This window comes from Asterias amurensis, chromosome 4, assembly GCF_032118995.1.
Source record: "Asterias amurensis chromosome 4, ASM3211899v1".
NCBI lineage: Eukaryota > Metazoa > Echinodermata > Asteroidea > Forcipulatida > Asteriidae > Asterias > Asterias amurensis.
In genome coordinates, this window is record NC_092651.1 from 26,589,599 (window position 1) to 26,612,142 (window position 22,544).

The 22,544-nt window shown below is 38.6% G+C and overlaps 1 protein-coding gene across 3 annotated transcripts in view; it reads left to right on the top strand.

Annotated features, from left to right (window-relative positions):
* LOC139936209 (THO complex subunit 2-like) overlaps window positions 1–22,511 on the top strand; it is a 36,577-nt gene extending 14,066 nt beyond the window's left edge. The window contains exons 12-36 of one of the 3 annotated variants that reach the window (XM_071930980.1): window positions 412–640; window positions 1,301–1,431; window positions 2,392–2,578; window positions 3,086–3,179; window positions 3,643–3,723; window positions 4,678–4,892; window positions 5,406–5,585; window positions 6,181–6,345; window positions 6,971–7,137; window positions 7,716–7,842; window positions 8,345–8,486; window positions 9,047–9,204; window positions 10,818–10,946; window positions 11,181–11,312; window positions 11,484–11,552; window positions 11,839–11,954; window positions 13,172–13,353; window positions 13,525–13,648; window positions 14,910–15,023; window positions 15,719–15,954; window positions 16,710–16,756; window positions 18,116–18,272; window positions 19,181–19,320; window positions 19,839–20,014; window positions 20,760–22,511. In XM_071930980.1, coding sequence (XP_071787081.1) covers window positions 412–640; window positions 1,301–1,431; window positions 2,392–2,578; window positions 3,086–3,179; window positions 3,643–3,723; window positions 4,678–4,892; window positions 5,406–5,585; window positions 6,181–6,345; window positions 6,971–7,137; window positions 7,716–7,842; window positions 8,345–8,486; window positions 9,047–9,204; window positions 10,818–10,946; window positions 11,181–11,312; window positions 11,484–11,552; window positions 11,839–11,954; window positions 13,172–13,353; window positions 13,525–13,648; window positions 14,910–15,023; window positions 15,719–15,954; window positions 16,710–16,756; window positions 18,116–18,272; window positions 19,181–19,320; window positions 19,839–20,014; window positions 20,760–20,790 — 3,529 coding nt within the window. In that variant the 3' untranslated portion in view covers window positions 20,791–22,511. Of the gene's footprint in view, window positions 1–411; window positions 641–1,300; window positions 1,432–2,391; window positions 2,579–3,085; window positions 3,180–3,642; window positions 3,724–4,677; window positions 4,893–5,405; window positions 5,586–6,180; window positions 6,346–6,970; window positions 7,138–7,715; window positions 7,843–8,344; window positions 8,487–9,046; window positions 9,205–10,817; window positions 10,947–11,180; window positions 11,313–11,483; window positions 11,553–11,838; window positions 11,955–13,171; window positions 13,354–13,524; window positions 13,649–14,909; window positions 15,024–15,718; window positions 15,955–16,709; window positions 16,757–18,115; window positions 18,273–18,612; window positions 18,728–19,180; window positions 19,321–19,838; window positions 20,015–20,759 lie in introns of those variants that run through there. The other 2 variants (XM_071930981.1, XM_071930983.1) reach the window with 2 other exon arrangements.
* Window positions 22,512–22,544: the final 33 nt, after the last annotated feature.

Consider the following 22,544-nt stretch of genomic DNA (forward strand, 5'->3'; position numbering starts at 1 on the left):
CACTCCAGAGTCGCACCGAACCAAATTCTGAATTAAGTACTTGAAAAGTACAGTTTTGAGCGCCTGGACACGCTAGAAGGCGAAAAATCCACTGTTGCAGTCTATCGGAACAACTCTGGAGCGTATTGGCTTCAGACGTCGATCTTGTCATGAGCCGTAACCTAATGTAAATGTTATGTTAAGTTTGCCTGTCTGAAACCAAAATTTAGTTGAGTCAACCCAGAGTTGCTCCTAATCTATTTGGTTTGGCGAGACTCTGGCGCGCCTGTCCGGATGTTAGGCAGATAGCTGGCAATAACTGACTGATCTAATACTGCTGGCTAGTACTGTCTTATTACAATATCTCAAAAAGGCTAATTCAATTTGAATAACATATACATGTATTCATTTGAGGTTTTTTTTCCTTTTAAGTTACGCAATGCCCAAAGGAGCGAAGAGTTCATCCGTCAATCCTCCAACCAACAGTAAATCCATCTCAGTCCCTAAGGCTCTCCTCCAGCTAAGCCCCACCTTCAGGATATGTAACTACCTGGGTCCGTACGCCGGCTCTCAGCCGGTCTTGATTTGGAAGCTGGTACGGCTTGGCAAGGTGTTGCTGAATAAGAGAGCCTCGGCGCAGGAACAGGTCAAAGAACAATGGGTAAGCGGGAATGCGATCTTTGATGTGAATTAAGCGGTCTTTGATGTGAATTAAGCGCGGGGAGTGAAGGGGATTCATGTGAAGAAACGGTCAATTTATTTCAGATTTGTCTTTATTTTTTGAAAGTCATTATACAGGATTGGTAGAGCTCAACAACTAGATAAAGACAGTGTTATTTTTTGTGTGGTTTGTATCTTTACAAACCTGTGGAAATTTTGGCTTAATACGTTTTGTCAGTCAGGAGAGTTGTGTAAAACCAATTAAATTAAATACCACTTGTTATTGGATGATGTTTTTGTGCAACACTTTAAATCAAACCTAGTAAGTTTATAAAAAACTATAAAAATAGTGACTTAAAGTTTTAAAATCTAAATTAGTTCTCCAGGACCTTCATTTTGCCTCATTTTTATTTTATTAATCTTTGTCTGTAATCTTTGTCTGTGGTCATTTATTGTCTAATGTTACTGGCTGTCAAAGAGGCCCATGAAGATGTTGTAGCCGCAATTCAGCTGTACTTAAGGATGAAGTTTATACTACATGTAGCTGCACAGCACTGGATCCTAGCTGTCCAGCCAGTTTTGGTGCAAGTTTCTGAAGTTGGCTATATGCATCATTACATACATTGTCTCTAACGATTTGTCCATGATTTTTGTTGATCAGGAGGAGGTATATCGTAACTTGTTATCATTGATTGAGGGCACTCTATTACCATCTATGAGTACGCTAGACAGCAATGCTTGCCTCTCAGAAGAAATGTGGAGTCTACTTAAACTCATGCCATACAATATCAGGTACGTCTTCACCTTCAAATTTATTCAAATTATTACTTACGGTTTGTTTATGTTTACATGTACAGTTTTTTTTTTTCCAGCTCAATCGGATGTTTTTTGATAAATAAAAGCTCTGGTATTTCTGATCATCTAATGGGGGTTCGAGTTCCTGTCTTTTCACTTATGTCCTTAAAGCAATTGCACAACATCGGTAAACAGTTTTGTCCAAAGGCCCACACTTCTTGTATCACAATTTATGTATAAAATAACAAACCAGTGAAAATTTAGGCTCAAGCGGTCATTGGAGTCGGGAGAAAATACGGGGAAAACCCACCCTTGTTTTCGCACGTTTCGCTGTGTCATGACATGTGTTTAAAATAAATCCATTATTCTTGGTATTGAGAATTGATAATTGTTTTAATGTTTTCTCAAAAAAGTAAAGCATTTCATGGACAAATATTTCAAGGGAAGTCTTTCACCATTACCTTCTGTAAACCCTGTAAGCTATTTGTGAACCTTTAATTTTTGTTCTGTTCAGAAAGTGTCCAATGGCTTTAAGCAAGGCATTTAATCACGAGTCACATGCTCTTTGGATCAGGCCTGGCTCCGCTCCAAGCATCCACCAAAATCTTGTTGGCTGAATGACTAATTTCTAAAAGGAAAACTAGGGGACAGACCATTTTTCAGTTGCTGCCCTGTCTAAAGTCTACACGTCTAAGAGAAGTGGAGTCTTGGCACTGTTCAAATGCCTCCTCCAGACACTTCTGTTCCCAGAAACTTGCTTCTGTTTTTGTTTTGTTTTCTTGGCTAGACATTTAATTGTTTTTGTATTAGTTTTCTTGTTTAGTTTACCTCACTCAGTCTGTTAGGCCCCCCTTTTATTTGTACAGTACCTTACAAATGCTTTGTATTGTTACAAGTAGTAGTAATAATCGTATTACTCACTAAGGATGAACTATTCTATCTCAATTGTGCATCCAGATACTGTCTGTATGGTCGTTGGAAGAACAGTACCTACGCCGTCCATCCTCCATTGATTAGAATCAAAGCAACCACTACGGATAGAGCTAAATACATCATGAAACGACTGACTAAAGATAATGTCAAACCACTGGGACGCCAGCTGGGCAAACTGAGTCACGTCAATCCGGGAATCCTCTTTGAATATGTAAGATCTTTTTAGATTCTATTTTGATTGTCTTGTTCTAAATAATTCAGGCATGATATTCTTTCTACTCTAGTCTTATTCCAGATTCTTTGCCCTTGGAAAAAAATCAGAAAAGTTGTGATTAAATAGCCTGGAAAGTCTTTTAGTGCCTTAACCGTGTTCATACTTTTACTCAAGCACCAACTATTATGCCTAAAGTATGACCAAAGATCCTACCTCTGGCTGGTACTCCCGAACAAAGATGTTGACAAAATAGAGAGACCGCCAACATAGGGCTAGATAGCTCAGTTAGTTGATAATTGCGCAAGCACGTCAATCCAACCATTCAACACTGTTAAAATATTTTGCGTTGTTGTACGAGTGTGTGCTATGAAGACGCATTCACCACATGATATCTTACTGCAGGCTGGTATAGTTTATGTATCATTTAAAACCATGGAGAAGATATTGAATGGTCAGGGAGTAGGAGGGTTAACTATGATAATTTCTTATTTGTTTGTTTTTCAGGTATTATCCACAATTCAGAGATATGATAACTTCATTGGACCAGTGGTGGACTCACTCAAGTACCTGACATCATTGTCTTATGATGTCCTAGCATGTATCCTTATTATTGTGCTTATCCACTAAGATCTAAAAAAGATTTCCAAACATTACTAAGCACAAAAACATTTGCTTAGCAGAGTTACCAGCCAAATTATTATGTAAGGTAAAATGTTTATGACTGGTAAAATTTTGTTCTAGAAGGAAAAATTTGCGACAAAATATTTTCTTGCAACTGGCTTTATGAAATAGGACATGTGGTTCAATTTTAAAGTAATTTTAAGTATTAATTTATCAGAAAGAATGGAACAGAGAAAAGGGTTACATATGAAACACTATGCTGTGACTGTTAGACTCGTTTCGTTTTTACAAAGACTTTTCGTTACTCATCAGATTAGTATGATTAGTAGTCTTCAATATAGCAAAATCGAACTTGCTTAGCAAAATTTACATAAACCAAGTTGTGTTTAACAAGCTACCTGTTATTAGAATGAAATGACCTTAATTTGACCTACCTATAGACTGTGTAATCGAAGCCCTAGCCAATCCAGAGAAGGAGCGGATGAAACACGACGACACAAACCTATCCCTCTGGATACAGAGTAAGTCAAATTCTCTCAAAGAGTGCTCTTGAGAACTCAAGTATTCGCTCTTTGCATGAATCCGCCATGTTTGTGTAGCGAGCCTCGTCTTCATGCAATATTTTTATTTTATTTATGTTTCTGTTTGGATGAAAGTGTCACTACTATAGGGAGGTTTAGCTACACGTTACGCGAGCAAAAATGAGAACTTGAACGCCAGAAAATTGTGTCGTATCTAGGTGACACCACCACTTTGTGCAATGAATGGTAACTTTGTGAAAAATGATAACTTGACATATGCTTAAACTGTGAGATTTTTACAGCAAAATTTCTCACATTCACGTTCATGTTTTTGCTGGCGTAACATGCAGCTAAACCTCCCTATTACTGTGACAATACAGAGTTATATAATGCTTATTTCTATTCAACGCTGTCCCCAGTTCGAGGCTCACACACAAATGGCTTATTGTGCAAGGGGTCAATAGTTGCTTCTCATCACCAAGGAGTAAATGGCTACCTGCGAGGGTACAGATTGTTGGTGTGAATTACTAGTAAGCAACATGTGTGCCCTTCTTCCGGGTGTAGGTCCAGGGGTAATAATTGGTTGTGACACAAGCGGGAATGGAAATGGAAAAAAATAAAGCACTTCTGCTTACCATATCTAGTGAGGCTGAAATTGGAGTTGGATATTAGACACAGATGCGCTTTTTTTTCAGATTCCCGAGTTCGCTTGTGAGAAATTTATCTTTATAAAGCAAACTTGAAGCGCAGATTTATGCAAATTGCAGTGTCAGAGCAGCTGTATTTTTTGCAAATGATAGCTTTAAATAGCGGAATATCATACCTTTATTCATTCTGTAAATGGCGCTAACTACCCTGTAGGATGCGTAACAAAATAAATAGAATTACTAGTACTAATAATCAAAACTCATTCAGTTAGACTGACGCTTATCTTAATCCCTTCCTAATATGTAGGTCTGGCCAGTTTCTGTGGGACAGTGTTCCGTAAGTACAACATTGACCTGACTGGTCTGCTGCAGTATGTGACCAATCAGATGAAGGCATGTAAGAGTTATGATCTTCTGATCTTACGAGAGATTATCGTCAAGATGGCCGGGATTGAAGTCACTGAGGAGATGACACCTGATCAGCTTGATGCGCTGGCTGGAGGAGAACTGCTCAGAGCCGAGGTAGACTAAGTCAATTATTTATTTACAGGCGCTTGACATGTTTGGTAATTGTCAAAGACCAGTATCTTCACTTAGTGTATACCAACATATGCATAAAATAAAAAATCTGTAGGAATTTGGGCAAAATTTGTCATCAAATTTGCAAGGAAGTAATGAATAAAAAGATAAATTTGCACAAAGTTTTGTGCTTTCAGATGCCTGAGAAAGGCCTCCAATCTTTCTTAGATTAAAATATTCTAATGAGAAATTACCTCTTTCTCAAAAACTATGCTACTTCAGAGGGAGTCATTTATCACAACCTTTTAAACTATCCCCAGCTCTCCTCTGCTTGTACCAAGTAAGTTTTTATGCTGGAGACTCATACCGGGGTTTACAGAAATGAACGGCGGGGAAAGAAACCACGGAGCCAAACACTGGACATTTTTATCGTCTTTCCCAGAATGTACACAGTTGATTTCTTGATTTTGTGTTATGGTTTTTGTTTTGTTTTGTTTTGTTTTTTGTCTTTTCTAGGGTGGCTACTTTTCACAAGTCCGTAACACCAAAAAGTCGTCCCAGCGTCTTAAAGATGCTCTCCTCACAGACAGCCTGGGTGTGGCACTCTGCATGTTGATGTCTCAGGAAAGATTCCATGTGGTCTTCAAGAAAGGGATTGATGTTCACGTCAAGTTGCTCGGTCAACTCCATGACCAGGTAAGCAGGAAATAAGCAGGATACCAGCCACAGGTTGTACATGTGACATGGTTGTTGGCTGGTTACCTTTTTCTGGTAAGCCTAATTTGTTGTGCTTAGCAGCTTTATGAAATTGGGCCCTACATGTAGGAAGAAGATCCCTAAGGAGAGGTGTTCACAGTTTCATGAAGCTATTAAGCACACAACATTGCTTAGCACAGAAGGCATTTGCTTAGCAGATCAAGTTACCATGCACGACTACAGAAAAATAGCTATCTGACATTGAATTGTATCGTTTTAAGATCAACTCAGAAAAAATTGAGTGGTGCATTTTTCATTCCTTTCTTTGAGAATAAAAAGAAGAAATTTTGCACTATTTTTTTTATTATTGTCAAATAATAAACCACAAGGGAAAATGAACAGGTAAGTAAATGATGTGTTGTTAAACAAAGACAAATTTACTAGAGCAGGATTTTAACCAACGTCCGCCAGATGAACATAATGGGGCTCTACCTACTGAGCTAGCTGTCTAGCCCTATGTTGGTGGTCTCCCTTGTTGGTAATATCTTAACGGAATAATAAAAAAAACTCTATGCCTTCTCCTCATCATCTCTAGTGTCAAGACACATTGGTTCAACTCGGAGGATTTCTTGCCAACCAGCTTGGTTCTGAAGACTACACCAAGCATCTACCAGCATTATCCACCATGGTGACTGAGTTTCATCTTACACCAGAGTGTGCCTTCTTTCTCTGCAGACCAATGTGTACGCATGCAATTAATGTGAGTAGAATAAAGACTATGTCAAGATAACGGGGAAAAAAGAGTGGCGACGAGGTCTTAAACAGACACTGAAACCTGTAAACGAGGGTGCTTGCTATGTGAACCAGAAACACTGGGGTAACATTTTCTGGGTTCTTTTACTTGCACTACCAACCCTAGTAGATGGAACCTAAAAATTAATGTCCCATCCGAAGAACAACTTATTGTTAAGTGTCGCAACCGGGACTCAACTCATCACTCTGCTGATCAGGAACACCAGAGTTTAAGTATGGTGCTCTCAATTGCTTGACCAGAACACGCCACATCAGAAATAAAAGAATTGATCTCTAGTGCGGAGAAAATCGTTCCCTAAACCTCCTGACCATCTCTAACTCCAGGGGTTAATAAAGGGTCGAAATGCCTAAAATTGGTTCTCCTAAAACTTTTATCCAAATAAGACCTTTATGTCAGCAATGTCTTGTTCTCAGATTTGTTGTTGTGTTTTGTTTTAGTTTTGATCATAATAAATATAATAGGTGTGGAAAGAATTTACATATTCAGTTACATTTCTTCCCTTTAGAGTATCTGGGTTTTTTTTTACACAACTTACTGTAAAAATATCATAACTATTGTTTGGTTTCTGCAGTCTAAGTTTGATGAGTTTCGTAAGCTTGATCGGTCAGCCAATAGCAGCCAGAAGCTATCTAGTCAACAGAAGATGCAGTGTTACGTCAAGGCAGTTCAGACTGTCCTCAGCTCGCTGGTTGACAGTGTTAGAGAGCTACATATTCCCAAAGTATGGGATGATATCAGGTCAGTCTCTGGGTTTGCTCTTACGTTTGTAAGTGATTAGCTAGTCGCTTCACTAGTCTATCAGCTTTTTCACTGGTCAGATTTCATTCCTTATTTGGAAAATTGTGATGCTTTTCTACTTTGAAGTAGCCAGCGTAACCAGTTGCCATTTATCACAAATCCATATTTCATGTTGAATAGGGATGCCTTTCAACACTGAACTTGCCAGTTGGACCACTTCAGCTTGTTCTTTCACTTTGCTCTCTGCTTTTTCACTGGTCTATATTTTATGTTAAATTGGGATGCTTTTCAACATTAAACTAGCTAGCTGGAGCACTTGGAGAAAATTATGACTGGTTGTCAGATGTTTTATTTGGCCAGTAGACCTCACTGGGCTGAGTGTTTTTTCACTCTGTTTCATCTTCAACAAATCTATTTACCCTAACACCCCAAACCCTTGGAGACAAAAAACAGGCATATTACTCGGGTGGGATTTGAACCCACTCCCTTTGCCATTCTAGAGCAGACGTCTTACCAATAAGACCACTGATATTACCCTGTAGCTAAACTTTTCTTGTTGTTGTTTTTTCCGCTTGTAGTCCCCAGTTCTACTGCACTTTCTGGACACTGTCCATGTACGATCTGTACGTTCCTGACATGAGCTATGATAAGGAAGTCAATAAGATCAAACAACAGGTCAACAGTCTAGAGGACAACAAAGATATGGTGAGTCATTAGACCCCCCTCCCCCCCCCCCACACCCCCTCCCACAAAGTTCCTGTGCCCCACTTATAAATTTGAAAGTGCTCACGAAAAGAAACAGGAAATAAAAGAGGAAATTGCATTCTTTCATAATTTAATTTAGTGAATGATGATTGCGTTCGGGCTTGCTACTGCGACCACAAAATGCAAGAAACATAAGAGAATTGTGGCCCCCTGCAGCGTTCCCCTTACAAAATAAAAGCATGACCACCACCCCAACTTCCCCCATCCCACCACCACTGCGAACCTCTTTGACAGTATTGTGTTGGATTAACCCCTTGGAAATAATTTAGGCAGAATTTGGTTTTATGTTGAGTTGAGAAAGTTTGAAGAATGGTCTTATAGTTTGCTCCAATGAACAGGGATAATAATGTTGTAAAGCACTTTCATCTTGCTACTAAGACATGTACGCTACATGTATATAGGAACCAAGGTTTCTTATTTTTATTCTTATTGTTTGCTGTAGGTATCAACAAAGCGGAAGAAGGAACGTGAACGACACAACATGATCATGGAGAAGCTACGAGATGAGCAGAAGAAACAAGTGGAGCATTGTCAACGAGTACTGGCTAGACTCAAGAGTGAATGTGACAACTGGTTCACTGCAAGTATGTTTAGCTGCCGATTTTAACGAAACTTTACGCAACTGAAAAAGTACAAGATTTGTTGTGCTAATATTAACATCTATTCAGATTTGTTGTGTTAGTGGTACACAACTTTGGCAGTAAATGTTGCACAAGTAATGCTGTTGTGCACTAGCTGCAGGTTTGTTATATTGAATGATGAGAAACCTTTAGCGCCATGTGCAGGGCTTGAATAGGATCACTGCCAAGAGTAGTCCCAGTAAACTCATGACCCGACAAGTCCGGATCGCTGGCCCGAAGGCCAGTGACTTGAGAATAAGGCCAGTAAACTGGTGCCTTGACAAATCTTGAAATTGCTGGACCAAGGCCAGTGATGTTGGAATAGGGACAGTAAACTCATGGCCAACAAGTCCAGATTGCTTGCCCAGGGCGATTGAAGAAGAGGGCCAGTAAACACTAGAGTAGAGCCAGTAAACTCACAAGCTTACATGTCTAGTCATCTTGTATTTTTAACAATAATTTACTTATTTGCCAAGAGCTACATCCTCTTAATATGTTTATGTCTGATTTTTCTCGTCTCTAAGGGTCCACCAAGAACGAGACGATAACTCAGTTTCTTCAGCTGTGTATCTTCCCAAGATGCTGCTTCACGGCCAGCGACGCCTTGTACTGTGCTAAGTTTGTTCTCACTGTCCACCAGCTCAAGACGTCGAACTTCTCAACGTTACTTTGTTACGACAGGGTAAGTTATGATTTCAACTAAACTGCTCACAAAAAGTTTGAAAACTTTTTGTTAATCAATTATACTTGTATCATTTATTACTCTGTTTGTATTAAGTTATACGTCAATGCAAAGCTGGTTTGTTCCTCTTTAAAATGGTACCACATTTGCAATGATGACATGTTGCTGAAATTGGCTACATGAATGACAATGAGGCAAAGTCACAAATCGAATGTGCCAAAATTACCGTTATCAGTACCAAACAGTCGATAGGTAGTGATCAATTATCAATCCGGTCAAGCTTCAGAACCATGAATGGTTTACACAAAGACTTGCACCACTGGTGCACCACACACAATTACCCCATATCTCTTGAAAATCACCTTGTTTGGGTATTTGCAAGACTCATTACTGAACTTCTTGTCTCAATATAAAGTGGATTAAGATCAACAAGTTGCCTTGCTTGCTTGACTTACAGTGTCAATTGTTTGTTCATACAGCAACAGAAAATAGCTAATTTTGGCACATTTGATTTGTGACTCTGTCTCTTTCTCACTCATCTGGCCAAGTCCAGCAACATGTCATCTTTGCAAATGTGGTACCATTTTAAAGAGGAACACCTCATCTTTGCACTGATATATAACTTAATACATTGAGAGTAATAAATAATAAAAATATACTTGATTAAACAAAGTTTCCCAACTTCTTGTGAGCAGTTTAGATGAACAGAATCACTAAAAATTCAAAAGCGAAAAAAAAGAAATTAGCTGATTCAAACTGCTGACCAACCTGAAGGACCAATGTTATAAATGCAGTAAAATAGTAAATAGCCTGACGCTTTGACCCTTGACCCAAAAAGACTCTGCTTGGATTTGATACACCAGCCCCCGATTTCACGAAACTCATCGCAAGTAGTGACGCATCGTAGGGTTTGCGATGCGTCGCAGACCTATAAGACACTACGCGGCTGCGACGAGTTCGCAACTTACGACGTGTAACCGGTCGCAACTTGCACTTGCGACGCGTCGCAGCGCTTCGTGAAATCGGGGGCAGGCTATTAACTATTTGTTTGCATATTTAAAAAAAATCCTAGTCAAAACTTTGTGTAGATAGAAGCTGAAACAGTGGTTACAATTACATTGAAACTTGATAAATTTACATGAATTACCCATGGTTGGCTCAGTGCTACAGTGTCATTGATAACAATTTTGTATCCAAAGATAGTTTTAGCCTTTAAAGAATAACTAATTACATACAAAAACTGCATGAACTCTGTAGTAATAACAACCTCATCAGATCAATTTCATATCCATTGTCAAGTGTAAAATGCATATAAATTTGAGACAAACATAATACACAAATAGATGGTTTTCTTAGAAAATGAATGTTTCTTTTTGTGAAACGATTATTTTGGAGACCTCTCTTGATCAATAAACTCCATTTACCAGGAGCTTCAAAATTGAAATTCATACAAACTGCACAAAAGACTTTATAGTCCTGAGCCCATGCATTGTCCCTTAATAAATTAAAATCAACATTATATAAACTACTGTGTTTGACAACTTTGGACAGTGTTAAAAGAAAAAACATTATGGGCAAGGTGTGATGCATAATTGATTGATCTGTCCATACAGGTGTTCCAGGACATCACATACACCTTAGCAAGCTGTACAGAGAATGAAGCGAGTCGTTACGGTCGCTTCCTAAGTGAAATGCTGAAGACGGTTCAGAAATGGCACAGCGACAAAGCCATCTACGAAAAGGTAAAATACAGTCAGCTGTGTTCATGAAATAGAAGTTTTCTCCAGAAAACGATCATAGCATACTGATCTAAACATCGTGTTGAAACTAATGGTTCTTTTCAGAACCACCCCAACTCATTTAGAGATTATCATTACATGGTGTTACCAAAGCTTTTACTATATCGTATTTCCACCATGCAAAGTTTCAAATACTACCGACTGGTGAACCATTTTTCCTCACTATTTGCTGTCCAGGAATGTGGGAACTACATTGGATTTGTGACTGTACTACGAGCAAGCGGAGCTGAGTCCAGCAACAAGGCTGATCAGTTAGACTATGAAAACTTCAGACATGTTTGTCATAAATGGCAGTATAAATTAACTAAGGTAAGTTTTCAATCAACACTAATGAACAGTAAATACAACGACTCAAAGTGCATAAGAGATGTTAAATTTGCATCGGGATAAAGAATATTAATTTTTTTATTTTTTTTAAATCATACACCGATGTGTGTTAAAAGCACTGTAAAATTGCATTCTTTGTATTTTTCCCTCCAGGCTGTAGTTTCCTGTCTAGAGTCAAAGGACTACACCCAGATTAGAAACACGTTGATCCTGCTAACGAAGGTAGAGCATATAGTTCTTTCTCTCCTTGTGTTCATTAGGGTATTCCATGCACTACCAGTGCTACCAGCAACACGTCCTTCCATGCACTGCTTCTTAAAATTTCCCCTGTCTCTCCTTGTAATATCCCCAAAATACTCCAGCTTCTTTCAAGAACTACTCGTATACTGTTCAGTAAAGATTTCATTGAAATTTAAGATTCCAGCGCTGCCAACTGTCCTTGAACACCAATCTTTACATGTTCTGATGAACAATTTTGAGAATCTTGTGTTTTTTTTCTTTGTGGCAGATTTTAATGTACTTTCCATTGGTGCTGAATCTGAGTGTCGTCTTGGAGAAAAGAGTGGATAAGATTAGAGCAGAGGAGAAGGATAAACGACCTGACCTGTTTGCTCTCGCTATGGGGTAAGTAACGACGTGTACGGGGACGAAACTAGGGTCAAATTGCTGGGGGAACAAGTTAGGGTTAGGGGTTGGATTAGAGCAGAGGAGAAGGATAAACGACCTGACCTGTTTGCTCTCGCTATGGGGTAAGTAACGACGTGTACGGGGACGAAACTAGGGTCAAATTGCTGGGGGAACAAGTTAGAGTTAGAGGTTGGATTAGAGCAGAGGAGAAGGATAAACGACCTGACCTGTTTGCTCTCGCTATGGGGTAAGTAACGACGTGTACTGGGGGAACAAGTTAGGGTTAGAGGTTGGATTAGACCTGTTTGCTCTCGCTATGGGGTAAGTAACGACGTGTACGGGGACGAAACTGGGGTCAAATTGCTGGGGGAACAAGTTAGGGTTAGGGGTTGGATTAGAGCAGAGGAGAAGAATAAACGACTTGACCTGTTTGCTCTCGCTATGGGGTAAGTAACGACGTGTACGGGGACGAAACTAGGGTCAAATTGCTGGGGGAACAAGTTAGGGTTAGGGGTTGGATTAGAGCAGAGGAGAAGGATAAACGACTTGACCTGTTTGCTCTCGCTATGGGGTAAGTAACGACGTGTACGGGGACGAAACTAGGGTCAAATTGCTGGGGGAACAAGTTAGGGTTAGGGGTTGGATTAGAGCAGAGGAGAAGGATAAACGACCTGACCTGTTTGCTCTCGCTATGGGGTAAGTAACGACGTGTACAGAAACGAAACTAAGAGGGTACTTCAAGCCAATTAGAACCGCAGTGGATTTTTTACATTTTTTCCTTAGTAAGCTCTGAAATAAAAAATATTGACATATAGGTAGACTGCCATTATAGAGCTAGATAGCTAAGTTGGTAGAGCACCAGGACGTTAATCTGTAGGTCTTTGGTTCATATCCTGCTCTAGTTAATTTATCTTTGTTCAGCCCAAAATCATGTGTTTGTGTCTTTGATGTATACCCTGACATAGAATATGTCAAGGCAGGGGTGATATTCTTCCTACCTCAATCTGGTTTTAATTTTTTCTTTACTTTTGCTCTCAGAAAAATCAGTAATTTATTTATTAAATAACACGACAAGCCTTACAATCTATCATAGTTAGTCAACCCTTATACTCAACAAAGATTTTCTAACCTTTTTTTCCGGAGGACAATATCGTTAGAGATTCTGTTTGGCTTTAGAATTTCAACGAGAACTAAATGATAATTTTTCTCGGTAGGTACTCTGGACAATTGAAAGCTCGTAAGTCTCACATGATTGCTGAAGATCAGTTCCACAGTAAAGACGTCAAGTCACAATCCTCATCGAGTACTAAGAAGAGTACAGCTCCTAGTACAGCGACTTCTGCAGACTCAGCAGGTACCTCTACGGATACCAAGACTGATGTAACGGCTACTGCAGGTAGTTACACAGGCTTGAGATTTGACAATTTTTTTCTTCTTAATTCAGGATTATTCATTAACCCTAATCATCCCAAATCCTTGTGTATCATCTTTGCCATTTTATTTAGTAACTCTGTTAATGGCCTGATTGTTAACGCTCTTAATTGTTTTGTTTTTTGTTTTTCTTCAGCTATGTCTCAAGAGAGGTCATCGGGAAGTAAGTCCTCTTCCAACAGCCACTCCTCCACGACCAAGAAATCTTATAGTTCTAGCATGAGTGGGCCCTTATCCATCAACATCAAGACTGAAACAAAGTAAGTCTGATATAAGGTTTATAGTAACACCATGTAATGATTATCTCTGAATCTCAGAGTCTAGCTTTCTCAAGAAGGGGCTCAGAGCATACTGATCAAAACATAAAGTTGAAACCAATGGTTCTTTTCAGAACCACCCCAACTCATTTAGAGTTTATCATTACATTGTACTACTGCAGACCGTACTATATCGTATTTCCAACATGCACAAATTTCAAAGTAAGACTGCTCTGGAAAAATTTCAAAACCCTACCATGGGCCAAGACACTTGATCATAAAGGAGCAGGCTTGTGAAATCTCCACTTTTAAGGAGATATTTTCTTTGTCATTGACCATGCCGATCTTTTATTTCTGCTTTAAAAAAAATAGATAATCACAGAATTTGTATCTCATTTGCTTTCAGTGTTGAAGTGCCAAAAGAACAGAAAAATACTAAATGAATTTTCCCAAAAGTTGTTTACTCTGCCATGTTTAAAGGCAGTGGACACTATTGGTAATTACTCAAAATAATTATTAGCATAAAACCTTACTTGGTATTGAGTAATGGGGAGAGGTTGATAGTATAAAGCATTGTCAGAAACGGCTCCCTCTGAAGTGACGTAGTTTTCGAGAAAGAAGTAATTTACCATGATTGCTTTGTCCTTCAGATGGGACATTAATCCATGTACTAGGATTGGTAATTCACGTAAAAGAACCCACAATTATCATGGAAGAGTTGGGGTTCACCCCAGTGTTTCTGGTTCACATTGCAAGCAGAAATTGAGTGAGTGAGTGAGTGATTACAAGCACCTTAATTACACTCCTATATAAATCTGTTCACCATCAAACTGCTATCGACACGGACCAGTATCAACTCAAACCACAGGGAAACCAAACTCTCACTAGGAAATCTTCATCAATTTCATTCACCCACCCTTAAATCAATAAGGACTGCTACAATATGTCCTTTGTCGCAAGAACCCTCGTGGAATGGAACCGCCTACCAGTATGTATAAGAGAAGCTCCTTCAATAGACTAATTCAAGACTAGGCTAGATAAAAGCCAAATGAGCACTTTCATGAGGGGAGCTTATCTCTAATTTGTGTCCACTTGCCACACCACCCCTGCAACTTATATATCATGTGAGGAGTTTGTTGCAGTATTCAACAGATACAGATACAAGTTCCCTCAGGCTTGCGAGCTACATCGATTCAGTTCACTAATGAGGCATCCTTGGTTTTATTGCCAGAAATATAAAATAATTCTTTATTTCTTGTCGTAGATCGGAAACAAGGGATGATACAAAGAATGACAGAGGCCACAAGGAGGACAAGAAGGAAGAGAAAGTCAAGAACCACAAAGACAAAACTCGCAAGAAAGAAGAGAAAGTCACCAGGTCAGACAAACCCCTTTCATGTCACATCACAGAAACAAAAATATCTCATCAACTTCTCCATTTATATCAGCCATGTAACTTTTCACCAGAGCCAAATTTCGTATAGCTGTTTAGCAGAAAATACTGCTTGCCAAATTTCTTTGCTAAGCAAATATTTAGTTGGGCACCAGTCACAACAATGTAAACTTAATGTAATTTTGGCCGGTAACCCGTTTTTGTTAAGCAATATTTTTCTGTGCCTAGCAAGTTATTGAAACTCTTCACTTGCGATCATCATTCTTCACTTACATGGCTAGCGCTGAATTTTGTGCTCGCTGTGTAAGTGAAGATTGCCTAATAACGTTGACTAGACAGGCGCACAAGCAGAAGCTAACTGGTGAAATACGCTTGACCTAATCTTGGAATTCCCTGCTTCTGTTAGTGCCAATTCTTTGTTTACAGTAAACAAAGCCATTTTGCAAGGAATTGTGTGCATATGGAATTGTGTTAGTTTTAAGCTAATTTTGTTTGTGTATTTAAACCAAACTGCGTTTCACTGTATTTAAGTAGGAGTATACGTTACATTAAAACAGCTATATTATACCATAAATTTGGGCCTAGATTTTGTGGGGTTTTTTTGGTGTTAATTGAAAAACTGCAGTTGCATGACTAACATAATCATTTCTAAATTCGTTATTGATCCTGTGATGTCACAGACAAGAGAAGACAACGCCCTCCGCTGAACGTAGCCAAGAAAAGGTGCACAAATCCAAGCGGACTTCAGCTGGCGCTGATGGAGAGATTAAGGAGGAGAGGAAGAGTAGCGAGAGATCTCAACGAGGCGAGAGTATTGCATCTAACTCCAGCCACGGCTCAACGGGGGCAGCATCTCACGGCTCAGCGGGGACAGTTTCTCATAAAGCGTCTCCAGCCAGAGAGGCAAATGATAGAGGTGGGTCAGGTCAAAATTCCAGTTGAACCTAGTTAACTGAGGTCACCTGGTTCAACTGGAAAGTGACCAAACTCATCGGTTCCATATTAACCAACTGGTTTGGACTAGGTTTAACTGTGTTCAACTAGGTTGAAATTATAAACCAGTTGGTTTCTGTCCATTTTCCTTATTAAACCAACTGGTTTAACTAGTGTATCAACTGGTTTATCAACTGGTTTCAACTAGTTCCAGTTAAAGTAGTTTAACTAGGTTTAACTGGAATTTCGACCTGGGGTAGAGAAGGGTAAAGTTTTTAGTTTTACTGTTAAACGTTTTTCTTTTTCTTGGAACTATGTTATATATTTTAATTTTGATAATTTGCTCTTTTTATGTTCTACTGGAAAGTAAACTGGAAAGTCCCTTAAAGGGAAAGTTTACGTATGGTCATCACTTTTAAAAGTTAATGGCTATAAAAACTTTTGGTTGTAAGCCTACAGCAGCTTTCGATAGTATAAGCATTTTGAGAAACATTTCACCTCCAAGTAATGTGGTCATGTAAAAAGATTTGAACTTTTATGCCCCAAAATTTGAATCTTAGAAGCGTTACTGATTTCCTGTATAGGGATTGTCATTCCTGTGTGGAAATATTCGCTCTGGTTTTTCGGCAATATCTCAAAAATGTTATCACCTTTTGAAATAAAATGTTTCTATGTTTAAATAATTACTTTCAGATCAAAGAACAATTGATAAACAACTTGTTGTCTTATTTTTCACAGAGCATAAACGACGCAAGATTGGTCACCAGTCTCCAAACACAAGCAATGTAAGTAATTTTTCCTTTCTTGAAGGACCAAACTTTTGACTTTTAAGGAAGATGTCATTTTGCCTTTGGTGGTTTGCCAGTGAGTAAGTAAATAAAAAAGGATCAAAGAAATTTTGCTTTGCTTACAGTTAAACAGTAAGCATATTTATGAAATTGGAATTCTGCTGATGACCGCTCTATAAGCAGAAAGTTGCTGCTGCAGGCTTTATGAAATTGGGCAGTTTTTCCTTCACGCACAACCTGGACCAAATTTCACAGAGCTGCTTGAAAGCAGTGGACATTTTTGGTAACTACTCGAAATAACTATTTTCATAAAACCTTACTTGGTAACGAGTAATGGGGGGAGGTTGATAGTATAAAACATTGTAAGAAACGACTCTCTCTGAAGTAACAAAGTAGAAAACTGGTCTTTGACAATTACCAATGTGTCTTTAAGCAGCAAATTTTTCCTAAAATTGAGTGCTAAGCAAAATTAAACAGAATACTAAATTCTGGTCAGCATAATTTTGTTGTGCTTACATGTAGCTACTTTTTGTGCTTGGGAAGCCCTATGAAACCTCTGCTTTGTTCAAATGTTACAGAAAGCAGAGGGTTAATTACCCACTTTCTTAAAGGCAGCTGACACTATTGGTAATTACTCAAAATAATTTTTATCATAAAACCTTACTGGATTACGAGCAATCGCGAGAGGTTGATAGTATACAACCTTGTGAGAAACGGCTCCCTCTGAAGTATTGTAGTTTGGGGAAAGAAGTAATTTTCCACGAATTTGATTTTGAGACCTCAGATTTAGAATTTAAGGTCTCGAAATCAAGCATCAGAAGGCACACAACTTCGTGTGACAAGAGAGTTTTTTCTTTCATTATTATCTCGCAACTTCGACGACCGATTGAGCTCAAACTTTCACAGGTTTGTTATTTTATGCATATGTTGAGATACAACAATTGTTAAGACTAGTCTTTGACAATTACCAATAGTGTCCAGTGTCTTTAATGTATGAAGTTACCAACACAAATATCTTTTTTAATATTTGGAAATTTGCATGTATTGCTTGTGTACAATGCAGTGCTTTTCTACTGTTGTTTAGGCCTACATCTACATGTAATGTTTATTTGAAATCTGCCCGATGCAAATTTCCATCAATTGAATCGTTGCGGTAGCGGGTGCTGAAACATAGGAATCGAACTGCCTCTAGCTACTGTGCAAAGGTCGTGGGTTCCAATCCCACCTGTGGTACGGCTGTATAGGCCAGTGATGGTTTTTACAGAGCTTGGGAAAGTGCTGAGTATACAGTGCTAATACACAACGTTGTATATGGGTAAAAACAAAATCAACAAATATCTTTTAATGTCTCTACAGAGCCAGGAGAAAGCAAAGGAAAGCGACTCATTGGAGCGAGGCGAACGGGAACGAGAAGGCCGACGAGATAAAGAGAAGAAACCTGGAGAGAAGAAACGAGATCACTCTGAAGGAGACAAGGAGGGACATGAATCCAAGAGGAGAAAGGATGACGAAGGTATAAAAAATTCTTCTTTTTTATTAAGTTGTTTTATTTTTTAGTCCTCCAAGGGGTGGAGGGTTTAAATTAAAGGGATGACACCAATTGGTAATCACTCTTAAAATGAACGGCAATTAAAGACTTTTAATAATAATAATGATATTAATAACCTGTTTTTTATATAGCGCTTTTCACACCTGTCTCAAAGCGCTTCCGACATTATTTCCCCCTGGTCACTTGGCCTTAAATCATTCCTTAAACCATCTCAGCTCCCTGGGGAGTATATAGCCTGTGCGCAATATATACGCTACTCGGGTAAACCAATCACAAGAACCATCTCTGCCTTCGTTTTTCACAGGTACCCATGTACCCCTGGGTGGAGAGAAGCAAATATAGTTAAGTGTCTTGCTCAGGGACACAAGTGTCACGACCGGGAATCGAACCCACACTCTGCTGAACAGAAGCATCAGAGCTTGAGTCCGAGTTCCACTCGGTTAGAAACCTACAGCAACTTTTGATAGATTAAAGCATTTTTCAGAAACATTTCACTTTAAAGTAATGTGGTTCTGTAAAATGAACAGCCTAAAATTTGAATCTGAGAGGCATTACTGTTGTTAACATTTCTTAAACTTTTATATTCTTATTAATTAGGGATTATTCTTCTTGCATGGACATATTTGCTCCGGATTTTGGGGGATGTCTCAAAAGCCCAACCACCTGAAAATGAAATTTTCACGTGTTAGTTTGGTTGTATACTGTACATCTACATTTGTATAGGATTAAAACAACTGGACTTTGCCTTTGAAGGGTGGTTAAAAAAAAATATTCAAATATCACCTCAGTCCTGAGACTTATCAGAACTTATTTTTAATCATTATAGTTTTGGGTTTTTTACTTTTGACGTTCTTGAAATTTCTCTCTTGAAGGAATGAGAAAGAAATCCAGTTCACCGAGTGTGAGAGAAGATAAGGATAAAATGAAGATGCCAAGAACTACGAGCGTAGTTCGTCCCTCAAGCTCGGGAGATGCTTCTACCAATGGAGAGAGATCCTTCAGTAAACAGAAAGTAAGCAGATGTTGCTTAAGACTCCATAGAATGGTGTCTTAGGTTATTTAGAAGATACAACGTCTTACACAGTCTGACTCAATCAAATCTTACTAAAAAGGACAAAAACTATGAAGTAAAAAACTAGGAAGTAAATGAAATGGTTCATAACTAACCACCAAAAATCTTATTTATTATTTTTCATTTTTTCCTATTTCGTCTCGTCTGGTTGGTGTTTCTGCTTATGTTTGACAGTTGGGATCTTAGTTTTAATACTATGGTTGGTGTTTATTGTTTTAGTATTTCTTTTACTTGCCATTTTTTGTTTTACTTTTAACTACAATTTTAGATTTTTGTGTAATCTGGTTTATACATCTTTTCTCACTTAAATGAGTTCTTGGAGGCTACATATATTTTGCAGACAGTATTTTTACTTTTGCCTTTCGCTGGACGGCACCCGCTTGTTATTTTTATTGTATTGACCAAAGAATTAAAATTAAAAAAGTTAAACAATATTTATGTTCATTTTGAAATATTAGGAGACGCCCAAGGAGAGTTCCAAGTCTCGTAAAGAAAGCCGAGGCGAGGAGGCTAGTTCCGATAAACCGGTCAAGGAGTCATCCAAGAGAGATTCTAGAGGAGAGGATGGGCGGAAGGAAGAGGCAAGAAAGAGTAAACGAGAAGCCAAGGAGGAAGACAGAGACGAAGACAGACAATATCCTTTTCTTGAAATAGTTTGAAATATTCATTTGGGTTTTTATTTTTACCTGGATGTGTGTTCTAGATCTGGATAAGTATTCTCAACACTCTAATTAGAGCCTTATGAGAAGAGAAGATAATGATGAAACTCAAGTTTTAGATGTGGGAGGAAAACCCCAGAAATTTAATTCAAGGAAGACACTTGCAGTCAAGTAGGGACTGAAAACCCAATCCACATAGTGCACCGGATGGAGCTCGAACAGAGGTCCCAGAGGTGGAAGGCGGGCAAGGCACCACTGCACCTACCTAACTTCTCTGTAAGCACTGTATAGGCAGTACTTCCCCGAGATCTGTGAAAAGAAATCACTGGCATATAACTCGGTCGGGATTCAAACCCATGACCCAAATAGTTTTGAAAAAGTTTGTGTAAATCTCGTGTGAGTAGTGTCAGTTCTGAAAAGAACCAGTGATTGACAACCCAACGTTTCGATCAGTTTGCTTTTATCATTTTCAGGAGAAATTCTTCATTCGTCCTCGTTCTCCTGAAGATGATCAGAGCATTCTGCCGGTTCCTTTCAGAACCAACACTTCTCCTAAAAAAACTACACATGGTGCTACTGCAAACTTTAGCTGACAACTTTGGGGTGTTGTGGTCAGGCGATTTAGGGCGATGGACTCAACTTATAGAATTTGGGTTTGAATAAATAATAATATTAATTAATAATAACTCATCAACCTTGTTATTCCTTGACTAATCTTACTCATTCCAGCTCACGGAAGCGAAGACCTTGATGAGTGGTTGCTTAATGAATATTCATGAATCGACAGCAGATTGTGTTTACTCTACTAGCACTTGGCGTTAACCAGGAATAACCACTGTTTGTACTCAAAGGCAGAATGAAGAGAATTATCTACTAAGAAAGACGCTGTATAAATTGCCTTTGATGGAAACCGAACGATCACTAAATTTGCAAGCCCACCTTTATCTGGAAAGAATATTTTTCCCATCAGGTTAATCGGATTTGGTAGGTGTAGTTTATTGTTGCCACTTGCCGGTGAAATGGTTTGAGTAAAAGTTGGATTTAGGTACTTTTTCAAAATGTCCACAGATTTACATTAAACTTACACGGTTTGAAGATAATGATAGTTGAAAGCTTCCCTTCAAATATTACTTATTGAGGTGCTGTAGTTTTTGAGAAATGAGTAAAACAAGTCTCAAAAATTGTTTTAGCATGTACTGTAAAAACGTATTAACCGGTTTTTATATTATACCATAACATACTATAACTGCTTAATACGATTTAACATGCACCTCAGTAAGTAATATTTTAAGGGAAGCTTTCTACTATCATTATCTTTAAACTGTAAGTTTAATATAAATCTGTGGACGTTGTGTTTTGTGTCAGAAAAAAGTACCCTTTAAGCCTATTGTTTTTATATTGAGGCTTTGGGGTTCAATCTTGCTTGCGACAGTTATTTGAGATAAATAATTCCTACTTGGCGTCACTTGTCGCAATGTGTAAAGATGGCCATCATTTCTGGCAACAGAAAACCAATACAATGATGCAATATCACAGGTGCTAACTCTCGCTGATTCTGTTGAAATTTCCCTGCAAATAAACCAATCTTTTCATGTTCTGATGAAACAAGTTTGAAAGATCTCCCTGATTATGGAAACTTGTTCTCTATTGTGTTGAGTGTCATTCTAAACATCTCCCTGAATGTTTTACACAATCGCCGTGATTGAAAGATGCAAATGTTGGCAGCCCTGTGTAATATGTGAGTGGCATGTGGGAGTCTTTTAATAATTCTGGATTTGAAGACGAACCACTGCGTAGAACATTTTGAAGTCTTAAAGCCATTATACACTTTCGGTACAGAAAAAAAAAAAAGTTCACAGATATACAAATAACTGACAGGGTTTACAGAAGGTAGTGGTGAAAGACTTCTCTTGAAATATTAATGTATGAAATGCTTTACTTTTTGAGAAAACATTAAAACAATATCAATTCTCGGTAGCGAGAATTACGGATTTATTTTAAACACATGTCATGACACGGCGAAACGCGCGGATGCAAGGGCGGGTTTTCCCGTTATTTTCTCCCGACTCCGATGACCAATTGAGCCTAAATTTTCACAGGTTTGTTATTTTGTATAAAAGTTGTGATACACGAAGTGTGGGCCTTGGACAATACTGTTTACCGAAAGTGTCCAATGGCTTTAACACAGCTTAACGCCAAAACCCAAGTTGCCACTACCTTAAGACAGATTCAATAAGCTCTGCACACCATCAACACTGCTTAGCAACTATGTCCACATGTGTTACTCATATGCCATGAATGTTTTATTTCTGTTGGTGAATATTGCACGATGGGGTTACCACTTTCCAATTTCTGATTTTCACATTTTTTGGTCCCAATTCACAGTTTTAGCAGCTGATGGCATTATGTACCACAAAGATGTCGATTTGGATTTTGTAACTTGGTTACTTCTGTGGCACTGCTGTTGTTAATGTCAACATTTTACCCTGTAACTGGTGTCTGTTT